The 25470-nt window shown below is 42.8% G+C and overlaps 1 protein-coding gene across 1 annotated transcript in view; it reads left to right on the forward strand.

Moving 5' to 3' along the window:
* Hydin (HYDIN axonemal central pair apparatus protein) overlaps positions 1–25470 on the forward strand; it is a 351132-nt gene that overhangs the window by 66979 nt on the left and 258683 nt on the right. The window contains exon 8 of the mRNA XM_032887538.1: positions 20771–20972. Within this exon, the coding sequence (XP_032743429.1) occupies positions 20771–20972 (202 nt within the window). The remainder of the gene's footprint in view (positions 1–20770; positions 20973–25470) is intronic.

Raw genomic sequence — 25470 nt, forward strand, 5'->3', positions numbered from 1 at the left:
ATTATAAGTACACTGTAGCTGTCTTCAGACACACCAGAAGAGGGCATCAGATCCCATTACAGATGGTTGTGAGCCACCATGTGGTTGCTGGGAATTGAACTCAGGACCTCTGGAAGAGGAGTCAGTGCTCTTAACCGCTCAGCCATCTCTCCAGCCCTCAATGACAGTTCTTAATGAGTAATGATTTTTAATCTGAATAAAATCTGTTACCATTTTGTTTTTCTTTTAAGATAAATTTTTGTTTTCTCCTTGTTAAGAAGTCAGCCTTTGTTATTTGTGATCATAAAAATATTCCATGTTGGTTGGGGATTTAGCTCAGTGGTAGAGCTCTTGCCTATGCAAGCGCAAGGCCCTGGGTTCGGTCCCCAGCTCCGAAAAAAAGAAAAAAAAATTCCATGTTTATATCTATAAGCAATATAGTTTTAGCTTCTATGCATAGGCTAAAGATCCAACTTTGTATTAATTTCATGTGAGAGGCCAGGCATCACTTTCTTATGAACGCTATCAGCTTCCCCCACTCTCATTACTGTGTTCTTGATCACTGTTTACTCTGTGAGATTAAAACAATTTCCTTCACTCCCTGGGTTTCTAGGACTTCCAGTCTTGGGTCTCTATCAAATACCTTTATTGAAATTTCCAAAGATTGTCTAGTATTTATCCTTCTATCATGAAGGTTGATTGAAAATTCTCCTTTCTGGTATAAATACAAGTGTTCAACTCTGATAAATCACTGAGATAGATTTGCAAATATTTTGTTTGAGAGGTTGGTGTTTGCTCTGGCTGGTTTTGTGTGTCAACTTGACACAAGTTAGAGTCATCACAGAGAAAGGAGCCTCAGTTGAGGAAATGCCTCCATGAGATCCAGCTAAGGCATTTTTTCAGTGATCTAGGGGGAAGGGCCCAGCCCATTGTGGGTGGTGCCATCCCTGGGCTGGTGGTCCTGGATTCTATAGAAGAGCAGGTTGAGCACGCCGTGACGAAACCATCCAGTAAGCAGCACCCTCCCCTGGTCTCTGCCTCAGCTCCTGCCTCCAGGTTCCTGCTCTTTTGAGTTCCTGTCCTGACTTCCTTCTGTGATGAACAGCAATGTGGAAGTGTAAGCCAAATGAACCCTTTCCTCCCCACCTTGTTTTTTGGTCACGGTGTTTCACCAAAGCACTAGAAACCCGAGTAAGGCAGTATGCAAATTTGTGAGAAAAAAAAACCCTATACTCTAATTTTCTTTTTATGTAATAGCTAACTCAGGTTTTGGTCTGATAAAACAAATTGGTCTTTTAAAAAAAAAGTAATTTGAGAGAACAGGAATTATCTTCTTTTATTCTTTGGAGAGCCCTTTTTAAAAACTTATGTTGTTACTTCCTTAAGTGGCTAAGCAGGTCTTTGTCCAAACCAAGCTTTTCCCCCTCAGAAGAGGTCCAGATTCTTAATTCCTGGCTCGTATTTCTTAAACCAATTTTAAGGACATTTTGTCACAATTTGAGAGCTCAGGTTCCAAGCTCAGGGTTGTTCAGAGCACACACTCACGGTCTTTGCAATGCTGGTAAACCCACTGGTTCCCGTTTCCTCCCTCCCTATGGGGTCTAGAGCTGCCGCTTTATCAATTGTATCCACTTACACTTTTCGTTAGTTTTCTTCATTCTTCACATTTTCAAGCCCCACTTATTTTTCTTCCCTATTATCTCCCCAGGCTTTACTTCTTGTGGTTGTTCTCAGTCTTAGGCGAAATGTTTACAACACTAACTTTTAGCATGTATCCCTTCAACACTTCATAACATGTACATTTAAGACAAAATTCTTCTATCTAAAGCTGACTTTATCTCCAATGGATATATTTTAGTGGGCTTCATTTTCCTTAAAAGTTAAGGATTTAAAAATCTGCTGATTTTATTTTTCCTTAGACCCAAAAATTATTCAGCAAAACAATGAATAATAGTCAAACTCCTGGGGATTTTATAGCTAGGGGTTTTTTTTGTTTGTTTGTTTGTATTTTTGTATTTTTGTTGTTGTTGTTTATCTGGCTTTGGTTTCTTCTTCAATTCTACCAGTGACAGAAAATAAATTCAATATGGTTTTAGTCCTGGAAATCAATTGAGGCTAGCATTATGGCCCAGAATATGTTAGAGCTTGGTAAATGTTTCCTGTATTTGGAGATGGCTACATGTCTCATAAATGGCAATTAGGTCAAGCCTACTAATAAGCCTATAGCTGTACTAACTAATAAGCCTATAGCTGTACTAACTAATAAGCCTATAGCTGTACTAACTAATAAGCCTATAGCTGTACTAACTAATAAGCCTATAGCTCTACTAACTAATAAGCCTATAGCTCTACTAACTAATAAGCCTATAGCTCTACTAACTAATAAGCCTATAGCTCTACTAACTAATAAGCCTATAGCTCTACTAACTAACAAGCCTATAGCTCTACTAACTAATAAGCCTATAGCTCTACTGACTAATAAGCCTATAGCTCTACTGACTAATAAGCCTATAGCTCTACTAACTAATAAGCCTATAGCTCTACTAACTAATAAGTCGATAGCTCTACTAACTCTTTATCTCTTTTGAACAGATGGTGAAAGTTATTAAAATTCACAAGTGTAATAATGGATTCAGCATCTCAACTCTTGTGCTACCAATTTTCACGCTGGCATTTTAAAACCATAATACTTGCCAGGTACACATGTAGTATTAATGTGACTTCCATTTTATCATTATGAGATAGCTTATTGTTAGTGAGAGTTCTGACATTACCGTCTACTTGGCCTGACATTTGTGCAGCAGAAAAGCTTCCTGTTGATTAACGTGGATAGGCACTGCTCGTCCTAATCCTTCTGCTTTCAACTTTCCCATGTCTCCTCATTTAAAATTTGACATTTAGAGGACTCAATCCCCAGGTGGATATTTTTTAATTGACTCTGAAAAATCATCCTTTTATTGTCATTATTTTAAATTATTATTAAAATTTTCCATTTGGCCCTTTTATGCTGAGTGAGATTCCCGACACCTGACATGTTGGATTGAAGTTGCTGACTACCATTATTATTATGAGCACCGTGGGAAAAATGATTAGTTGAATTTTAACCACAACCTTCCTATTATTAGCTATTGGTGTCGATAGCTAGAGACATTTAGAAACGAGTGCTTATGTACTCAATCAAAGCTGTATTTTTCCCATCTTGATATCCACAAGTTTGTACAATATCATTTTTGGTTTTGTCAGCCCATAAAACTAATGTATCAGGGAAATAAAAGGTGCCCTAAGAATTACCTTTTGGTCGTGACACACAATGAGTTTGAAAGGGAATAGCATGGGCCTTTGTCCTCACAAAATTAATAGTTTTTTAAAAAACTTTTAAAATAACAGTCAGTCAGTTTTAACTCATGCATATAATATTTTAATGTATTTAAATATATTTAACATAAAATGCTCTAATTTTGGAATAATTTATGAGTAAATGAGTCTTAATGTGTTGCAGTATGATTTAGAGTAGTTTTGTTAGATTTTGAGATTACTCATTTTGGATATTCACATGATAGAGTCAAAGCTTGAAAAACCATCACAGTCTGATCACAATTCAGTCTAGTCACAGTCTAATCCAGCCACAATCCACTCCAGTCACAATCTGATCCAGTCACAATCCAATCCAGTCACAATCTGACTCAGGCACAGTCTAATCCAGCCACAATCCAATCCAGTCACAATCTGACCCAGGCTCAATCCAATCCAGTCACAATCCAGTCACAATCCAGTCACAATCCAGTCACAATCCGACCCAGGCACAGTTTAATCTAGTCTTAATCTAATCCAGTCACAATGTAAACCAGTCACAGGCAACCTAGTCCAGATTTTAAGAGGGGAAACTGAAGCCCTGTGAAATTGAGCGGCTCCCTTAAGGCCACATATCTCATCCAACATTCAACTAGAACTCAGATGTAGACTCTGAGCCCCGAGAACTGTCCTTTACCACCCCACCCCTCCCCCCTGGCTGTCTCCTTAACCTCTTGTATTAATATACAACCATTCTCCTCTTTCTTTGCTGGCTTTGAAACCCAAGCCATTCTCACAGAGGGCCTGGATTCCAGTTTCCTTTCTTAGAAGTCTTTGAAGTGATGCCGATGCTTAGCCTGCTACTCCTGTGCTGAAGGGAAGGTAGTTTGAACCGCAGTGAATATCTTGTGTATTGAAGCTTAGCCAGTCTTGGGAATGTTCATGTCTGTGATCTGAGGTGCTTCTGCCATCTGTGGTAAATGACCGATCTTCTCAAGACTGAAAGACAGCATTGGTTGCATAGCGTGAGCTGCTGAGAAGAACGTGCTTTCGTCTGTGTGGCAGGTTATCGGTGTGCAGACCCTTACATTAGTGGAAAGCAGTAATGACCGCCTAGCACAGGCCTCATGGAGCCCTTCCAGGCAGCCGTGCTCACTGACTTCCCATGTCACTGCCTAATCATGAGACTGAGCCCTTTGCAGCTGCTTCAACTGTGGATTGATTTCAGGAAGGACATTTAATATGAGCTGTGGATGAATGTCCTTTCTTTATGCTTCCTCAAACAATGTTCTAGAAGAAAGATCCCTGAATTCTCCTCAGCGGGAAGGGCTCAGTCATATTTCCAACAGTTGTGTTTGTCCCATCAGCTGCGTCCTTCCCCTGGACTTGTTCTTGATAAACCATGGCTTCCAGTTCTGTGCTTTCTATGACAGGGGTTTGAGCCAGTCCCCTGGTACTTAAGGGGGTCAGATATAGTGCTTGGCAAACGCCTAGTATTTGCTCACTCCCATTTGCCTGAGCCAGAATTCTCTCCTCCTCCCTTCCCCCTCTTTGTCCTTGGAGTGTTAATAATTGAGTTGGTCTAGGCAGCTGTTTTTTATCAGATATGATTAAGTTACCTTTAACCGCACACTCATTCCTGCAGAAAAGATTCCACATAGAACTTCTCAAAGTTATACTGATAAGAGCAAAACAAAGCAAGCGGCTTGGCCCTTGACGCGTGGCGTTTCAAGACCAGGCTAGGCTCTATCCTAGTTCTAAACCAGGAAGACTGAAAAAAGCAAGATAATGCTATTGCATGTCTGACACATGTGCAATAGTGTCACTGCATGTCTGACACATGAGCAATAGTGTCACTGCAGGTCTGACACATGTGCAATAGTGTCACTGCAGGTCTAACACATGTGCAATAGTGTCACTGCATGTCTGACACATGTGCAATAGTGTCACTGCATGTCTGACACATGTGTAATAATGTCACTGCATGTCTGACACATGTGCAATAGTGTCACTGCATGTCTGACACATGTGCAATAGTGTCACTGCATGTCTGACACATGTGCAATAGTGTCACTGCAGATGTGACACATGTGCAATAGTGTCACTGCATGTCTGACACATGTGTAATAGTGTCACTGCATGCCTGACACATGTGCAATAGTGTCACTGCATGTCTGACACATGGGCAATAGTGTGCATGTCTGCATGGGCAATAGTGTCTCTGCAGGTCAGACACATGTGCAATAGTGTCACTGCATGTCTGACACATGTGCAATAGTGTCACTGCATGTCTGACACATGTGTAATAGTGTCACTGCATGCCTGACACATGTGCAATAGTGTCACTGCATGTCTGACACATGTGCAATAGTGTCACTGCATGTCTGACACATGTGCAATAGTGTCACTGCATGTCTGACACATGGGCAATAGTGTCACTGCATGTCTGACACATGTGCAATAGTGTCACTGCATGCCTGACACATGTGCAATAGTGTCACTGCATGTCTGACACATGTGCAATAGTGTCACTGCATGTCTGACACATGTGCAATAGTGTCACTGCATGTCTGACACATGTGTAATAGTGTCACTGCATGTCTGACACATGTGCAATAGTGTCACTGCATGTCTGACACATGTGCAATAGTGTCACTGCATGTCTGACACATGTGCAATAGTGTTGCTGCAGGTCAGACACATGTGCAATAGTGTCACTGCAGGTCAGACACATGGGCAATAGTGTCACTGCATGTCTGACACACTCTTATCTGCTGCAGCTGTCCACTACCTCTGGCTTTTCTGAGATGGTCCCTGAGCCTTTGGGGGAGGGGTGTGGTATAGATTCTCATTTAAACCTTGGCACTCCACTGTCTCATATTTTCTGCATGACCAGTTGTGGATCTCTGTGTTAATTCCCAACCCCAGTCAAGGAGCCATTGACAATGATGGCTGCTGGGTGTCAGGGAAGAGATTCCATTTTTTTTTCAAGGATGCAGCCTCTGAGAGCCTACCCATGATGCCCTACACACATGTATATACAGGCAGCACTAAGAGAACTCAGTGGGATTTTTAAAATGAGACCATGAGGTTGGGAGGGAAAAGTGGTAGGAGAGGAACTTGGAGGAAGGGAATGGGGGGAGGATTTGGTCAGAACACATCATAAACGCATACGAGAGTCTCAGACTTATGTCAAATAAAACTGAAAGGCGGAAGCAGCACCTGCCTCCTGCAGGACAGACAGACAGCTCAGTGGCTTAAGGCCTGAAACCTTCAGCTGAGTGTTGAGGAACTTTACGTAATCCGAGGGCTCCTGGAGATGAGTAGGGTAAAGGAACATACAGAAAGGCATTCTGCATGGGTGGCCACCGGGCTCCATGTCCCCCACTGTTAGGAGTCTCAGCTAGAGTCACCATCACAGACTCCCTGGGCTCTCCCAGTGGAGGGATAAGGACACCAACCCATCCACAAGACCTTCCATCCAAAGCTTGCCCCGACTACAAGAAGTGCAGGGACAAAGATGGAGCAGAGTCCAAGGGCACAGCCAATGACTGCCCCAACTCAAGACCCATCCCATGGGCAAGAGCCCATCCCAAGCACTATATCAACGATGTGTCACGCTTGCACACTGGAGCCTAGCACAACTGTCCTCTCAGAGGCTCTCCCCAGAAGCTGACCAAAACAGATGCAGAGACCCGCAGCTAAACATTAGACAGAGCTCAGGGAGTCTTGTGGAAGCATTCGGGGGGAAGAATTGAGAGAGCTGAAGAAGACAGAGACTCCATAAGACGACTAGCAGAATCAACTAACCTAGAGCCTTGGGGGCTCCCAGAGACTGAGCTACCAACCAAAGAGCATGCGTGGGCTGGACCTAGACCCCCTGTACATATGTAGCAGATGTGCAGCTTAGTCTTGATGTGGGTCCCCTATCAACTGGAACGGGGGCTGTCCCTGACTCTGTTGCCTGCCTGTGGATCCTGTCCCCCTAACTGGGCTGCCTCGTCTGGCCTCAGTGGGAGAGGATGTGCCTAGTCCTGTAGTGACTTGATATACTAAGGTGGGTTGGTACCCGGGGGGCATCCTCCTTCTCAGAAGAGAAAAGAAGAGGGTGAGGAGCTGTGGGAGCGGGGAACTGGAGGAGAGCTGTGATCAGAATATAAAGTGAATAAATAAATACACGAGAAAAAGACATTAGTCAGTAGCCCATATTAAATGTCCTTCCTGAGATTAGTATTCCCAAAACAACTTCATTGTACATAAAAAAAGACATTTTTGCTGAACATTTGGTTACTTGGATGTGCCAGAGAAATAGGAACCAATGCCAGGTGAGGTTGTTGTCCCCATAAAGGTGACATTAACTACTGGCAGGGTTGGGAATGGAGCTGTGGGCCTACTCAGCATTTTTAGAGTATTATATCTCTCGTTACAGAGGAGATATTTCAGTGTAGAAGCCAGACGTCGGTTGATAGGCTTTTCTCCCAAACGCAAGGTGATGGATGAATTATTATTAGATACATAAACATATCTAAGAGTCATACTGCGGGTTCCTCACAGGGCAGCTTGCCGGTCAGTTGCTTGTTTTATTTTGTACTACTTTCTGAAGATATAAAGGAATTCGTTTTTATCCCCGTGAAGGCTAATAAAGGAATACTGGAAAGTAATACAGTGAACCATTGAGGGCGATACACTTTGCAAGCGGAACATCTAAATAACATCTGCCCCGAGCATCTACGCAAACCTGCCTGCATGAGTTCTCTTTGTACTGTGTGCCTATCAGAATTATGATATGAACAGAATTATGATTAGAACATCTAAAGACATAGCTGTTTAAAAAAAAAGCAAATATTTTAAAATGGCTGAAGAGTCAAGGGAACCCTTCTCAGACCTTGTCTTCCTTTCTCTAGTCCTTATTCCGTGGTTTAGGATAGGGATCTTTGGTGGTCAGGGATGTTTTATGGGAAAGATTCTCGTGGCATTGGGTGTAAGCATTTAAAGGGACAGTAGAGCTCTCTCTCTTTCTCTCTCTCTCTCTCTCTCTCTCTCTCTCTCTCTCTCTCTCTCTCTCTCTCTCTCTCTCTCTCTCTGTGTGTATGTGTATGCATGTGTGTGTGTGTATGTGTGTGCATGTCCTAAATATAACCAGCTCAGTCTGTATAATATTACTTGCATGTATGTTTTCAGGACTGACCATTGGTATTGGATATCTGGTTGGTGTTCTCCTCCCTGAGGAGGTCTCTTTCTCCTGCTCTCAGCATTCCTTAGGTGCCGGTAGTTCTTTGTGTAGGGTTGAGGCCTGGTGGTCTTTCCCCTGCCCATGGTAACATGTCTACTGTTATTCTAGTTCAACTCCCCTTTCGGAAGTCACGTTGGTGAGACTTTGTGTGTAGTTCTGATATTATTACTAGGCAACACAGTCTCACAGCAGATTCCCTAGCCTCTGGCTTTTACAGTCTTTCTGCCCTTCTTCCATGATGTTCCCTGACCCTTAGGTGTGGAAGTTGTTTTACAAATGTAGCCACTGGGACTGGACTCCTGTCTTTTGATTTATCATGGTTTTGTGCAATGGTCTCCATCTCACCAAAAGAAGTTTCCTTAATGAGGCGCGAGGACCTCATTGAATGGGGTTAGGGATTATGCTAGTCTGGTAAGCACCAGTTGTCTTCTACAAGATCTAAGGGTTTACTACTAGTCCTGGGTAGTTGGCTAGGTTACCAGTACCAACATGACTTCCCTCTTGTTGAGTAGCTCTTCAGTCTAATTAGAGAGCTGTGAGTTACCATTAATGTATGCATGCCACCACTTTACCCCGATGGCTATCATGCCATGCTGGATATTATTGTGTTTCATAGACATCACAGCTGGGTAGGACTGTGTACCACAAAAGCTTGTCCTCAGGGAGGAGGCCTTCAGGCCTCTGGCCCCTGCAGCTGAAGTACACGGTGTCTTCAACAATAGGGACTAGCCTTCTACTTCTGGCGGGCAACTAAGGGCAATAGGGATAGTCTATAGTGTTTTGGGGACCACCCTTATCAATAACTCAAAAGGGGACTTTTGAGTGCCCTGGTGTTGGGGGTTTTGTTAGATTGTCTTTGGCTTTTGGAAGGGGTATTGTCAGCTCAGATGAGAGAATTTCACTTAAAAAAATATATATAGTATGTTACTTCAGGTATATAATTAATTAATAGTATGTTTCCTTATAAGTTTTTTATACATTCTTATTCTTTTCCTGTATATATCCCCCAATTCTTAATTAGATCTCCTTTTCCCATTTCCCATTTTCCATTTGTACCCTGCTATGTCCTCTCTATTTTTCCTCAACCATACCCTAACATGGCAATGTTCTCTTCCTTTTCCTCTTCCTCCTCCTCTTCTTTTTCTTCTTCTTTCACTTTCCTGATTTCTGTAGTTACTCCTGAATATATATGTATATCTTAACGTTTGGAGTGACATATGATTCTTGTCTTTCTAAGTTTGAGTTATTTCTCTAATATCATCTTTTCTAGTTCTAGCCATTTACAGGGCTAAACTCCAGGGAAGGATTTGAGAGCTAGCTGACATGTCTTTAGCTCTTTCTGTCTCAGAGAGGAGTGAGTGTACAAACCCTGAGCGTGTTCAATGACTGTTCCCAGGCAAAATCAGGGCTTGAAGCCAAAGTTCCCAGCATGGTCTAAGCTAGGCCCCGTTTACATATCTGCACTGCCTCTGGTGCAGAACAATGACAATTTTAGACTCGTCACTGACGTGCTGGACTTTTGGTTTGAGTTTGAAATTCCCGCCTAGGCTCCTGGTGTCCCGCTGGTTTTTGTAAAGGCTGTAGAACTGTTAGGAGATGGAGCTTCCCTAGAGGAAGGGAGACAGATCTTGAGGTTTTCTGACCCAGCCTCACCTCCTGTCAGCTCTCTGATTCCTGACTATGGGTGTAATACGACCAGTTGTTTTGAGCTCCTGCTTCTATGCCTCCCTCACCATGTGGACTACATCCTCTCAAATTCTAAGTAAACCCTTCCTCACTTAAGTTATGTCCTGTCAGGTATTCAGTCACAGTGATGAGTGAAGCAGCTCACATAGCTGGTGAGCTCAGATGGCTCCATTTTAACTTCATAAAGAAAGAGTGCTGGTGAGGAATTTGGGCTGAGCGGTATGGATAGGACGGTGCTAAACTTGACTCTGCTGTGGCCGAGATATGAGCAGCATTCATCCATTCTTCCCGTCAGCTCATTCCCTTGAGATTCCACCCCTCCCTGCATACATTTTTATTTCACATACCCAAGTTCTGTTATCTCCAAGTTCTGAAGCTACAGGAAGGAATATATTGTGTACGCAGCGAGCTTCACATTTAGTTTTGGAAAATTAGTTTTGCTCATGTTTGGCTTTGCTTGATTGACAGTAGTAAATCTGGCAAAATGTAATGTGACACCTTCCACGAAATTTTCCCCCCTGGGATAGAATAAATGGTTTTTGCACTGCGGCACCCAACCTCAGAGACTGAAGCAGAGTGGGAACAGGGAATCCAAGGACACAGACATTGCAGGCATAGATGCACACAGCCTCTGCATCCCCACAAGCATGCCAACACCTCTCTTCTGCGCCTCTTAGACAGCTAGGGTGTGGAGGACCCTTTAAAGGTTGCCTTTAGGCAAATGTACATCAAAACAAGTATCCTAACAGTTTGGGGACAAAAAAGGAGAGCTATCTCTTCCTCCTTGTCAGAGTTACTCTTCTATTGTTGTGATGAGACACCATCACCAAGGCAATTTGTAAAAGAAAGCGTTTATTGGGGCTTACAGTTTCAGAGGGTGAGTCCATGACCATCATGGAGCATGGCAGCCAGCAGGCCAGAGGAATGATGCTGGAGTAGCAGTTGAGAGCTCTCATCTTGAGGCTAACCGGAAATGATGTGGGCTTTTGAAAATTCAAAGCCCATCCCCAGTGACACACTTCCTCCAACAAGGCCACACCTCCTAATCCTTCTCAAACTGTTCTACCAACCAGGAACCAAGCATTCAAATGACTTATAAGGGGTCATTCTCATTCAAAGCACCACATACCTCTCTCAGGCTCCCATAGACTTGTGGCTATATCATAACGCAAAATACATTTAGTCGAACTTTAAAAATCCCCATAGTCTTTCACAACCTCAACACAGGTTAAAATGTCCAGTCTCTTCTGAGACTCAAAGCAATCTCTTAATTGCAGCCCTCTGTAAAGCCAAAAACCAAATTACATACTTTGAACACACATGACATGAACCACCCTTTGTCATTCCAAAATGGAGGAATGGGCCAAAGTAAGAAAATACTGGACCAAAGCAAGACTGATACCCCAGCATGGAAAATTCCAAGTCCTGCAGCTCTGTCTGCCCCATGGTGAGGAGTTTAGATGTCTCAGCCTCCCTGCCTTCCTGATTAGAATACGGTTGTCTCTTCTGGCCCATTTCCACTCTCTGTTTTCAGCTCTCCTTGGCAAATATCCCACAACTCTGGCACCTCTAATCTTGGGGTCTCCAACACAACCCAGACTTCACTTTAACAGCTTCATACAATGACCTTCCAGGACCTCCATGAAGGAATTCCTCTGCCATACACCTGACCTAAGTGACTCTCCTTAACTACAGAAGATTGATTCTACCATCCATTTGCACATGTGTCCTTTATGTTTCCAAAGCCAAAAACTCTAAAACCAAGTTCAGCTGCTTGCTTAGGGTGGAGCTTGACCCCCTCCTTGAATTACATTCCTATAAGCTTTCCTTTGTCGCATATGATTACCTTTGTTTTAAGAGAATAAAATTGCATGGGTCTGTCTTTTCTACTCATTGGACACCTAGCTGGGTAGGGTCTTGCCCTGAGGACCCCACTCCTTTTATTCCATTTCGCATCAGGCCTTTCTCTGAACTATTCATCTCTTTCAGCGCAAGACTTGGCTCTAGCATTAAATTTTATGGTGTGTTTTTTTTTTCTCCTTAAACTACATTTGTATTTCTTTTTGCCCAACTTGCTCTTTTAACTGCAGACCTGAATAAGAATGATTCCTAACAACCGTTCAACAGAGTCACTATTAGGCTGTCTTGAAATCTCTGCCGACAAAATTTGTCCACTAGTTTTCAATTTTGCCTCAGACACAATTTTTAGGACAAAGACAGAAAGCAGCCACAAGCATGACAAGATGGTCTCTAGGCTGGCTGCTAAGTCCTCTTCTCAAACTTCTTGAACTGAGCCTCCGTAGTCCACATTGCCCTCAGCACTATCTTCTTCCAAGCCCCTACAAACATGGACTGTTAATCCCTGCTTATAGAATTCATCAACAGTTCTAGTGCAAAGTCTTCCACAATCTTTCAAAGAACAGCATGGTCAGACCCGTCACAGTAATATCCCACTCCCTGATACCACCTCTGTCATTATTACATTTCTAATGAGTTAAGACTTTGGGACTAATACGACTTATAGAAGGAAGCGTTTAGTGGGGACTTACAGTTTGAGATGGACGGAGTCCATGAGCATCATGGTGGAAGTATGGCAGCCACCAGGCAATCAGCGATGTTGCTGGAGTAGCAGCTGAGAGCTCACATCTCAAGTCACAAGCATGAGGTACAGAGAGCTAACTGGAAATGGTATGAGCAAGTATTTTAAACCACGAAGCCTTCCTTCTCCCAGTGACACACCTCCTCCAACAAGGCCACACCTCCTAATCCCCCAAAACAGTTCCATCAACTGGGTACTAAGCATTCAAATATATGACCATATCGTGCCTATTCTCAACCAACCACCACACTCCTCTTCTACGGATCTGATGAATTTTGAAAAGTAGCAGCAAAAAAAAAAAAAAAAAATGGTTCTTGGAAAAAGATATAGAGTTATTGTATTTCTGGCCAGGTACACTTTTGCAGTGAGCAAACCAACCTGATCACTCATTTATGGGATCTGTGAGTTGGGGTGAGATAGGCCCTTCAGTCTTTTGTCCTTTGATTACCTTTTAGTACAGCAAAACACCTCAAATAGCCACAGAAGCAGAACAAGTAAAGCCATGTTATATAATACATATTAGATTTCACTCACCTCAACACGTTTCCACACAAGTTTCTTTGAAGGGCTCTATTTTTTATTGTACAATTAAAATATAAATTTGAAGCCACCTTGTTACCTTTTCTAACCTAATATCCACATCCTGTGTAGGGGACTTTATGTTATTCCTATAAGTTTGCATTATTCCAAATGATGTGTTATACTGTCACTCCATCTTTAAATGTCACAGCATATGATACATACCATCCTCCTCCTCAACTTATTCACTCAGTGATATGATTTACAGATTTAAATGTATCTATACACACATCATGTAGTATATTATGTGATTTTTAATTGTGTGTGTATATGTGTGCATGTATATTGAGGTCAGAAGTCAATGCTGGGTGTCTGTCTATTACGCTCCATACTATTATTGAGACAGGGTCTCGCACTGACCCTAGAGGCACTACTTGCCTAGACTGGCTAGCCAGTAAGCGCTGGGGATCTGCCTGTCTCTGCACCTCCATTGCTAAGGTTACTGGCGCACGCCACCATGCTCGGCTTCTCCATGGATCCTGAACTTAGGATCTCATGGTTACACAACGAGCACTTTACTGCATGAGCCAGCTCCCTAGACCCAAAAGTGCCATATGCTATCTATTCTGCTGCAGAATATGTAGGCCCTCCCTGATTTTAATGTTACTGCAGATAATGCTGCCCTGAGCATCCTTGTACAAAGTCCTACAGATAAATGAGATTTTCTTTCCGAACAAATACCGACAGGTACAGTTGCTAGGTTACAAAGACATTTTATATGAAGTTTTCCTGGTTAGTAAATTGACTGAAGCAACTGTACCAGTTTATATTTTCCTCAGCAATACACAAGAAGTTTTGTTTTCCACATCTTTACCAATATAGTACCAAAAGGGTACTGTCAAACTGTTTAATTTCTGTTAACGTGCTTGATTATGGGATGGCAGCTCAGTTTACATTCATTGTATTATTGGGCTGCACAGCAGTTTTACATGTTTATTGTAAGCCCTACAATAATAATAATAATAATAATAATAATAATAATAATAATAATAATAGTAATAGTAATAATAATAGTAATAGTAATTCTTCACTAAAGATTTTAAATGGGTAATATAGTCATATGCTTTAAAACGAAACATTGCAAGAGTATATATTTAGAATCCTTGCTTTCATATGTTTTCATTCACCCAGCCCACTATGATTTTATTAGTTTCTTGAACAGTTTTTATGCAAATACATGCAAATGTGAATGCAAGGCATCTTACTTCTGCACACACAGAATATAGAGCACAATAAAAATTGTTCTGCACAGTTTTTCCATCTAATCGTCACCCGTAGATCCTCCCCCGAGGCTGTGTGCATTTTATACACACTCTGAGCTCTGCTTCCAGAGGGACAGTGTTCTGACCCGTAGTCACGTTCTCACTCCGTGCTTACTAAGAACAGCACCATATTAACCCCCAGCTCAGCTCAGGACACACTCCCAGGAGTAAGACACAGAGCCAACAGTATGGCAGTTTTGGTTGAATTTTGATCCACCTTGCCAAACTCACGCCAGGAGCGGAGAAGGGCGGACCATTTCTTGTTCCCTTCCCCTCCGACAACTGCATTTTCAAACAATTTTTACTTTTAATCAATTTAGTGTCTATATTTGTTCTTTGAGGGTCCTAATATAAGCACATTTTATTTGTGTCTTTTATTAGAGCAAATGTGTGCACATTTTCAGTATACACAGCATCTTATTATTTCCAGCTTTGCAACCTTATCCTAATCTATTGAACTGTAGTCTTGATTTTTCAAGATGTGTTTGCTTCCCTTTAGTAGTGTGTAAGATTTCTCACACAACGTACTTTGATCATATTCCGTATCTTCTCTATCTTCTCTCAGACCCATTCTCCTCCCTACCCACCCAACTTTGTGTCCTCTTAAAACAAAAACCATCGACCGCAGCTTGCACTACCTGTGTGCCCAGGCATGTGTTGTCACTTACCAGCGTGTGTTAATTCTCCTAGGGACCTTACCCTTACTGTAGACTGACTCTCCTTCCCTGGCAGCAATCAATTACCCAGGGTTCCCTGCCTACCTCCCCTCCAGCCTAGGATGTCGTCACTGCATTCGTCCGACCACCTCTGGTCTTACACTCTTTCTGCCCTCTCTCCAGCAGTAATTTCGGAGCCTTGGGACGAGGAGGCAGTATGATACAGACGTCCCATTTAGGGCCAAGAATTCCACAGTCTTTTATTTATTCTTTGGCCAGTTGTAGGTCTCTGTGTTAATTACCAACGACTAAAAAGAAGCTTCTTTGGGGAGGAATGAGAGGTGCACAGATCAATAGGTATGAGATCAATTAAGTAATTAGAAGTCGATTTAATACTGTAATAGTATAATGATAGTAGTAGGTTCCTACTGGGGCCTATGACCTATGTAGCCACAGTTTCTTTTATATTCAGATACACTCCATCTGCATTTGCATAACCAGCAACGATTTTTCTGTTCTGTAGGGCGCCTCTTCACTCAAACGATGGTGTCTTTGCTGTAGAGAAACTTTGTGGTTTCATGAGACTCTGTTTATATTTCTCTTCTTTACGCCTGTGCTCCTAGGTCCTGTTCAGAAAGCCTTTCCTGTGCTAGTGAGTTCAAACCTACTCCCTACTCTGTCCTCCATCAGATCCAGGGCTTCTGGCTTTACAGACTTTTTAAAATGTGTTTTCAATTTTGCAATTTTTTTTCCAGCATCAATGAAGGATGTATCATTTCTTCCTTTGTTTCACTATACGTTTAAACCAAATGTAGACATGTTTTTGTTAGGAAGCAAAGAGCATTAGAAAAGGACCAGGAAATGAAAGACACTCTGCCTTTAAAGGAAAGCGCACAATCCTGGCGGGGAACTCTTCTTCAGCTGAAGTTAGGAAAGCTGGAGGCTGAAGAACTGAATCATTAAAGTGCGGAAGGAAACCCAGGTTAGACTGGGCCAGTTTAGCACTCAAGTATCTTTGAAAGGTTAAAAACAAAACAATGACATTTTCAGACAAAAATTTAAAAACTGAAAAAATTCTATACACTTCCTCGTTGTCATATTTTCCCTTGGTAAGGCTGAAGATTGCATTCCGTCATTTTTAAATTGTCGCTGTTTCAGTTAACACATCAGGTATAACTATTTTTTAAAAAATATATATATATTATTATTTATTCACATTACATCCCAATCACACCCCTTCCCATTCCTTCTCTCCTCCCTTTCCTACCCTTACAAGTCCCTCCCCCCATTACCGCCTCCCTTTCACTGAGGAGAAGGAGTCGTCCCCCTTGGGTACCACCTCACCCTGGGACATCCAGTCACAGATCACCTAAGCACATCCTCTCCCACTGAGGCCCAGCTAGGGACTCCTGTGAGAGGAAGGGAATCCAAAGGCAGGTAACCGTCAGACAGGCTCCACTCCAACTGCTAAGAATTGTTAAAATGAAGACCAAGCTACACATCTGCTACAAATGCACAGGGGGCCTAGAGCCAGTCTTTGTGTGCTCTTTGCTTGGTGGTTCAGTCTCTGCGAGCCTCCATGGTCCTAAGTCTGTAGGTCTTCTTGTGGTGTCCTTGACCTCTCCAAGCTTGCTCAGTCCTATCCCCCACAAGACTCCCCGAGCTCCAACCTGATGTTTGGCTGTGGGTCTCTAAATCTGTTTCTGTCTGCTGTTGGATGAAGCCTCTCAGGAGATGGTTATGCTAGGCTCCTGTCTGCAAGCATAGCAGAAAATCATTAATAGTGTCAGGGATTGGCTCTCTTACATGGGATGTGTTTCAAGTTGGGCTGGTCATTGTGCGGTCATTCCTCCTATCTCTGCTCTATCTTTATCCCTGTGCATGTTATAGGCAGGACACATTTTGGGTTCAAGGCTTTGTGAGTGGATCTATTCTTAAAGGCAATGTCTTGTCTTTCTCTGCTTTCAGGATTTTGTCTCCAGTTTCCTGTGGTTTTGTTGTAATATGTTTAGGTGTTCATTTCCCCTAGTCTACCCCATTTGAATTCTCCTGGGTTTTTGTACTATCAAATGATGTCCATAATTCCAGGAAACTCTTAGCCATCATCTCTTGAAATATTACCTTGGCTAGATGTGACCATTTCCATCCTGAGGTCCTCAAGAATCCCCTATACTCATCTTATTTTCTCACCCTGCCTAGAATATTTTATATTTTACATGAACTAATTTTCATTTCACTGATTTCTTTCATAAAAACAGAAATTCTCTTATGGATATCCTTTAAAGGTTCTTAGCCTCCTTCTCTGTCATTTTTTTAAAAATTTTAGGCCATTATATTTTATTTTTAATCTGTTAAGTCCTAGAGTATGAATATTCTCCACATTTTAGATTCTTTCTTAGGCTCCTGTTCTCTGGAGACAGCTTTAACACCGTCCATTGGTTTTTATGAACAGGCTGAGTGTGATGGTGTCTGTTCTTGGCAAGCCCACTTCTGTTGTTCACATCATGAAGCTTCAGTTCTTTGAAGGCCTCATTGTATTTGACTGTATCCTGTTGGAAAATTTTAAATTTTGTACATAGTAGTTCTCAACCTATGGCAGATGCAACCCCTTTGGGAGTCAAACATCTCTTTTCCAAGAAATGTCCTAAGACCACCGGAAAACACAGATATTTACATTATAATTCATAACAGTAGCAAAATTACAGATATGAAGTAGCAACAATATAACTTTATGGGGGGAGGGTTCCTCACCACAACTTGAGGCACTGTATTAAAAGGAAGGTTGAGAACCACTGGTCTAAAAGAGAATGAGTTCTTTCTCTGCTTTATCCCAGGTTGGAATCAGCAGGTGACATAAACTCGAAGCTTGTAGTGTTCTGTAAGGTGTGGGCGACTTCAGCAAGACAATCTGACAGTAAACTGTGGAGACGGAGGGCCACCTCCATTCTGTTCACCCTCATTGGAGGTGTAGTTCTCTTAGTAACAGATTTTATAGGAGAGGTCTGTTGCAGTAACCTCTCCAACCCAAATAAGCCCAGGCAAAGAAAACACAACTTAATTAACATGAATTCAAGCTCGCACCTAGACTGGGCAGATTTACTACTGCACTACTCTATTCCTCAGCTACGAGCTCCCTTATAACTTGCAGTTTCTCCAGGCCACAAGCTACAGCTCCATCTTCCTTCCACCTCTTCCGTTGACCCACTCTCCCTCCTCTCTGCACTCCCAATTCTTCGGATCCACTCCCCTTCCCCTGCCCAATCACTGGCTCTTGCCTTTATTTTACAAGTTAAAATGGGCAGAAGGTTCTGATGAAGTCACCAGAGTCCTGAGTACACAACTAAGCAGCTCTTCACCCAGAAGCGGAATTAGCATAAAAATACAAACAGCTCCAGGGCAATCCACAACAGAGGTCTTCATTTTACCTTATCTACTAACTAGTAAATGGAGCTCAGTGTCACCCACACTTAAGATAGGCAAATGAGAACAGTGTGTTTTCACCAATTAAATTTCATCCCCCAGAAAGTCTGAACTTTTTTCTGAAGGATGTCCCTGGAAACATTGGCAATTCTTACCTCTGAATTGCAGGCCTGGGCTTTTGTGAGGGAGAGTGAGACATTTTAGTTTCTTTGTGCATGCTTTTATAGTGCTTAATATTTGATTATCTGTCTATCAATCTGTGTCATCATCTATCTATCTGTCTGTCTGTCTTCTGTCTATCTACCTACCTATGTATCTATCTATCCATTTATCTATCTAGAATCTTTAAACTTTAGACTCAAAGGTTTGGTGTTTGCTTTTTCTTCACGCTGTGATAAAAGTTAAAGGGAACCTGGGGAATCTTATCCACTTGGCTAGGGCTATGAACAGGAACACAGACATGTAGATTAGTGTTTAAAAATGGGGAAGAATGACGTATTTGACCTTTAAAATCTAAATTACCGCTAAATTGCAGCCAGGTCCGGATTACCTGAGGATAAGAGCGGCTGGTCCCACCTGGTTCCTCGCGCAGCTGCCTGAGAGCATCCCACCCCAGAAGCAGCTTCTCGGAGCGCGGGTTATTGATTTACTAAGGTGGCAATCAGCTCATATGCTACTGTTAATAACTAGGGAACTTTTGCTGAAAACGAAGGGCGAATTATCATGCTTTTATAAATCTAGTTCAAACTTGTTCAGCACAGATCCACAAAGTGTGCACTGTACTTAAGTATGCCCTTTCTCTTTTTAAATTCACTTCATGTGTGTGCGTTTTCTGCACACATGCCTTGTGCCGTGTGCATGTCTGCTACCCTCAGAGGCCAAAGTGAGGAGTCACGCTCCCTGGAACTGGAGCTACAGTTGGTTGGGAGCCACTACGTGGGCGGTAGGAATCAAACCTAGGTCCTCTGGAAAGGCACCCAGTGCTTTTTGTCTCCTCAGCTATCTCTCCAGTCCCGTTTCTGTTTTAACATTAGAGTGAGATACTCACTGTAACCCTGAAGAGTCATCAAGACTATAGTTCTTTGGTTTGCATCTCCTTGAATGCCCAGTGACCTCACACATGTAGAGTCAAGATAACTGTGAGTCTGCAATAGTCTATGACTGTAGTTTTGCCAAGAGCAGATGATCCTGTTATTCTTTTTAAAATTAACTCATGGTTTCGGTTTTGCTTTCTTCCATGTATCTGCTACCCGGGCATAGTATCGTGTGCGCTGCTGTCATTGTTGTTTGAATATGTGATTCTGGTTTTAAACTTACTGAATCTGATTCCTGAGCCCTGTGGGAACTTAAATTCCCTGGTAATGAGCAGCTCTTCCCAAGTGTGTTTGACTTGATCTTTTTAGAACAAGACACTAACTAGATCATGCTGGAACTAAAGGCAAGGCTGGTGTTTGCAATTCTGAAGTGCGTGGTGGTCCTGGCCTGGCTGAAAGCCCGAAGAGTATTTGTGAAGAAAAAATATCCATCCGCATAGAGCCTTTCATAACAATTCATATTTTATGTGGCTTATATATTTTTAAAAGTGACCAAAGAAGATAGTTTAATTTCCAGTAATTTTAACAAAGGGTGATAATTACGTTTTCTGATCATGCCTGACTCTGGATTGGTGGCCTGGGGGCATATAAAATATAAAATGGTTGGTCCACATCCCCTAATCTCATCTTGATTTTTTTAAAGGCCAGAAATATCATCCTAGAATTAGTCTTTCATGTGTGTGTGCATTGTGTATGTACATGCCTGTGCGGGCCAGGGATCACTGTCAGGTGCATTCCTCAATCTACCTTGTTTTGTGAGACAAGGTCACCTTTGTCTAGATGAGCTGGCCAGTGAGCCCTCAGGAATCCACTGGTCTCCTCCTCACCAACACTGGAACTCTGGGCGCATGCTTGGGGTTCTGAGAAGTCGATCTCAGATCTTCAGGCCTGCGTGGGAAGTACTTTATCAAGTGAGCCTTCTCCCCATCCGAGGATAAATCTTAAAGTGTTTCTACCTTGTTAATTTCTAGGGGAAATGGTCTTTGTGTGTCTCTATGGAGCTGCCATAGACGTGAATATAAGACTAGACAAGAATTCTTTGATCATGGAGAGAACCTACATATCGCTGTCCAACCAGCGGTCTATAACCATCCACAATCGCACTAATATAATTGCCCATTTCCAGTGGAAGGTGTTCGCTACCCAAGAAGAAGAGGACAAAGAAAAACATAGGTAATGGTGGGGTAAATCCAGTTAATGTGGTGGGGAGGGGCGGGGAGTAGCGTTTTTATAGTGCGTTCTTTTTTTCATAATTTATATTTTTTAATTCACATTACATTCCAATCGCAGTCCTCCCCCTTTCCAGTCCTGCTCCTACAAATCCCTCCCCCCATACTCCTTCCCTTTCTCCTCAGAGAAGGGGACAATCTCTTTGAGTAGCACCCCATGCTGGACCATCCAGTCTCAGCAGGGCGCTAGGTACACCCTCTCCCACTGAAGCCTGGCTGAGCAGTCCTAGTAGGGAAAGGGGATCCAATTCTTAACCATCGCAAACAAGTCTAACCTGAGACCCTGGCGCTAGTGCAGGGTGCCCTTTGGGAGCTTGGAAACATCAAACCCTGTAGATGCTCAGTCAAACTTAACCTGGCTACAGGGCAGCAATATTTAAAAATTTAATCAGCTTTAAAATATGTCATTCTTTGCAGTTTTTAAAGCGCTAATATACTTATGTATATTCCTTTTCTCAGCCCTAAGTTTATCAGCTCTAACAGTGAGCCCCAATCCTGCCATCCGGTCTCCTCTCTCTCTCTCTCTCTCTCTCTCTCTCTCTCTCTCTCTCTCTCTCTCTCTCTCTCTCTCTCTCTCTCTCTCTCTCTCTCTCTGTGTGTGTGTGTGTGTGTGTGTGTCTGTGTGTGTGTAAAGATGTTTCTAGAAAATAGGAAGGATGATGGAATAGACAAGTTTAAATGTACTGATTTTTATATTCTTGGTTTCCACAACACTGCCTAGTCTCTCTGGACCATGTAATTTAATAATGATTTCTTAGCGGGATATTTAATAGTCTGCTTTTTTCTTTTTCTTTTTCTTTTCTTTTCTTTTTTTCTTTTTAAATGATACTTCAGATAGCAGCAGAGCCTAGAAAAATGTAAAACCAGCTGTCTTTTAGCTTCAGGCCTAATGGTTCTATTCTGGATGTTTCTTTTCATTGGCCCCATCCTGGCCTGTCTAGAGCTGCGTTTTCACTTTCTGTCCTCTCTAAATGAACACTTCTCTTCCTGTCATTTCCCTTTGCATGAAAGATCAGCCCTGGGAAGCCTCAAAGCTTTGTTTAAAACCACATTAGTGTGGAATAAAACTAAAAATCTCAGGTCCCCGGACAACGGGCAGAAGTCCCCCAGAGCACTGTCCCTAATTGAATCAGAAGGATCCAGGACAGTGGCGGACACAGGGGGCAGAAGCTCGGCTGTCCAGGCGATGAGCCTCAATCACAGGATCGCCACTGTGCAGGGAAAAGCTTTCCTGCCTACAAACCTCACCGGACCTCGTGGTTTAGAAATGCTAATGAGGCACTTTCTTATCTTTAATTATTAATATTTTACAACTGTATGAAACATAATGAAACCCATTCATGTGTACAGTTAATAAATGCTAATAAAAATGGCAGACGTTTTACAAGGAAATGTAGCATTTAAAAGTGCAGAGGGAATGGAATGGTGTCTCCCTTGCTCCACCTGCCCAGATTCTGCAGCTTGGCGATGAAGGCCAAGGAGCAACCGGCAAGGCCCAAGCGCGGTGAAAGGGGAGTCCGGCAGTTCCTCCATAGCTGCTCTTCATGGTGGAACCTTTTGGAGAGGAGGAGAAAATGCAGCTTTAACTTCAAACTTCTCTCCCTGTGGCTGGCTGTAGGAATGGTGCAGTACTAGTACCAGACCAATGTCCAAAAAGTATCCAGAAGTTAATTCTAACAGTTAAAGTTAAAAAGAAGGAGGAAGAGGAGGAGGAGGAGGAGGAGGAGGAGGAAGGAGGAAGGAAGGAAGGAAGGAAGGAAGGAAGGAAGGAAGGAAGGAAGGAAGGAAACTGCAGGTATAGAAGGTGCTAGACTATCCAGAATAGGACTTCACACCCAAGTCTGGCTCTGTGTCACTTCCCCTGACACCTATATCCTTAGCTTTTTAATATTTTTTTTCTTTTTTTCAGAGCTGGGGACCGAACCCAGGGCCTTGCGCTTACTAGGCAAGCACTCTACCACTGAGCTAAATCCCCAACCCCAGTATTTTTTAACCTGTTTTATTATTATGTTTGTTTGGCTGGCTGGTTGGGAAGTTGTTTTTTTTGTTTTGTTTTTTGTTTTGAGACAAGACCTCATGCATCCCAGGCTGGCCTCAAACTCACTATGTAGTCAAGGATAGCCTAGAATTCCTCATCCTCCTGCCTCTCTCATAGCAGGGTTGTCTGGTTTGTTAAGTTCTGGGGAATTCAACTTATGAATGTGTCTGTGTGTCTGCGTGTGTGTGTGAGTGTGTGTGTATGTGTGTGTATCTGTATACATGTATGGGCATGTATGTGTCGTCTGTGTACATGCATGCATTTGTGTTTGTGTATGTATGTGTGTATGTTCATGTATGTGTCTGTGTATATGTGTATGTATGTGTGTCTCTGTGTATGCATGTGGGCTGTATGTGTCTGTGTGTGTGCATGCATTTGTGTGTGTGTATGTATGTGTGCATGTGTGTGTGTGAATGTGTATGTCTTTGTATATATGTGTCCATCAACCAGAGGTTGATGGTGGCCATCTTTCCCAATCACCCCATAACTTAACTTTTTACAACAGGTTTGACTGGGCTGACCAGCAATCCCCAGGGATTCTCCTGTTTCCACATCCGCAGTGCTAGAATTATTGGCATGCATCCTCTCCTAGCTATTTCCATGGGTTCTGTGGAAATGGACTCTAGACCTCATGTGTGTATGGCAAGCACTGTGTCAACTGAGCCGTCTCCCTACCCCCAATCCCACCTTTCCATGCACGTGTAGTGTATAGAACAAGTTTTCTTATAGCATTCGTATCCCACACATGTATGCAGTGAACTTCGCTCGTACTCACCCTCTATGGATCTTACGTTTTCCACCCCCACCCCCACCCCCACAACATCCTATTAGTTGCCATTTTAGTTTCAGGTCCTTTGGATTTTTTCCCTTGTCTAGCGTCCACATATGAGAGAATATGTACAATGCTCGTGTTTGTGGGGTGGCATATTTCATTTACCGGTCCCATCCGTGCTCCTGAAGTTGTCATAATTGCCTTCTTCTTGATGGCTGAATGGGGCTCTACTGTGCTCACACCATCACATTTCATCCGTCCTTGTCATCCATCCACACTACTTCTGGCCAGAGGAGGCAGTCAGCTCTCAATAATCGTGTCTGTGTATCCCAGTAATCACAGCCCTATTGGAGGTCTCATTTAAGGCCATGCCTCTCTTTTAAACACAGAAGTAGAGAAGTGGCTTTCGATCTCTGAATAGGATCGTCTTCGGGTGACATATATCAATGTAACTCACATTTCCCTCAAGTAGATTGATTTACCCAAGTAAAGAGCTTACTGAATGCCACCCCGCCTTCTTCCCCTCCTCTCGTAAGCACCAGATGCCAGAAGCCAGAGTTGGGAAGTGGAATAAACTCTGCTATGCCCAATGGCCTTCTTCCTTTTCCCTTTATTGTTCTTTAATGCATCCCTCAACTTTCATATTATTCCCCCCTTGGATTCTTGTCCCTGAAATAATGGCCAACAGATCCCCATTCTCTCCCAAACCAGGCCAGCTCGGAGCTCTGGGTGCCTTCTGAGCAGTGAGTGTGGATAGTGGTACTTTGTGCAACGGCCGTGGTTCCCTTTGTTGCACATTCTTGGGCTATGTCCAAGCCACACATGAGTAGCACACAGAGCAGATATCTGCATCCCCTCCCCTCCAAAACCATAGTAAGATCATTAGCCAGCAGTACAAGGCCCCTCTTGTATACTCTATTGAGGCCTGTGCAGTGCCCCTGACGATCCTTTAAACACAGGTTGTTCTGCTCCCAGTGAGCACAGCCCCTTCTTGCTCGCCTCCCGTTCCTCCATCCGCATCTCTCGTTTATACTGTAGGGCAGCAGTTCTTAGCCTGTGGGTCATGACCCACCCGGGCATTACACATCAGATATGCTGTGTCATATCAGATATCTACAGTATGACTCATAACAGTAACAAACTTACACCTATGAAGTAGCAACTAAATAATTTTGTGGTTGGGGGTCACCATAACATGGGGAACTGTATTAAAGGGTCGAAGCATGGGGAAGGTTGAGAACCACTGTTACAGAGAGAAAAGTTGACCTTATTCCTAAGCTTGACATGAAAAGAACCTGTCTTTAGTTGGAGACATATTTCCAAAGGCTAAAACTTCCCTTTTTCAGCATCCCAAGGACCTAAGACATATGTGAGAGTTATTTTATCCTGGGGCATCCATCTATGAGCACAGAAGCTTGTCCAGGTCTCTATGCTAGCACTGCTAACAAATGGTCTCCATTCCCCATCCATTCATCCCAGTATCTCAGCCATAAAACCTTGGTGAGCCAAGATGGGCTGTCTCTTTTCCCAGTAGAGGAATTTCAGCGCCAAGAAATAGTTTATCATTTCTTTTCTGGGAAGGACGACCTTGCTCTCTGCACATCTTACTGTGTTGGAACCTTGAGATAAGTG

The sequence above is a fragment of the Rattus rattus genome, chromosome 17 (genome assembly GCF_011064425.1).
Source record: "Rattus rattus isolate New Zealand chromosome 17, Rrattus_CSIRO_v1, whole genome shotgun sequence".
NCBI lineage: Eukaryota > Metazoa > Chordata > Mammalia > Rodentia > Muridae > Rattus > Rattus rattus.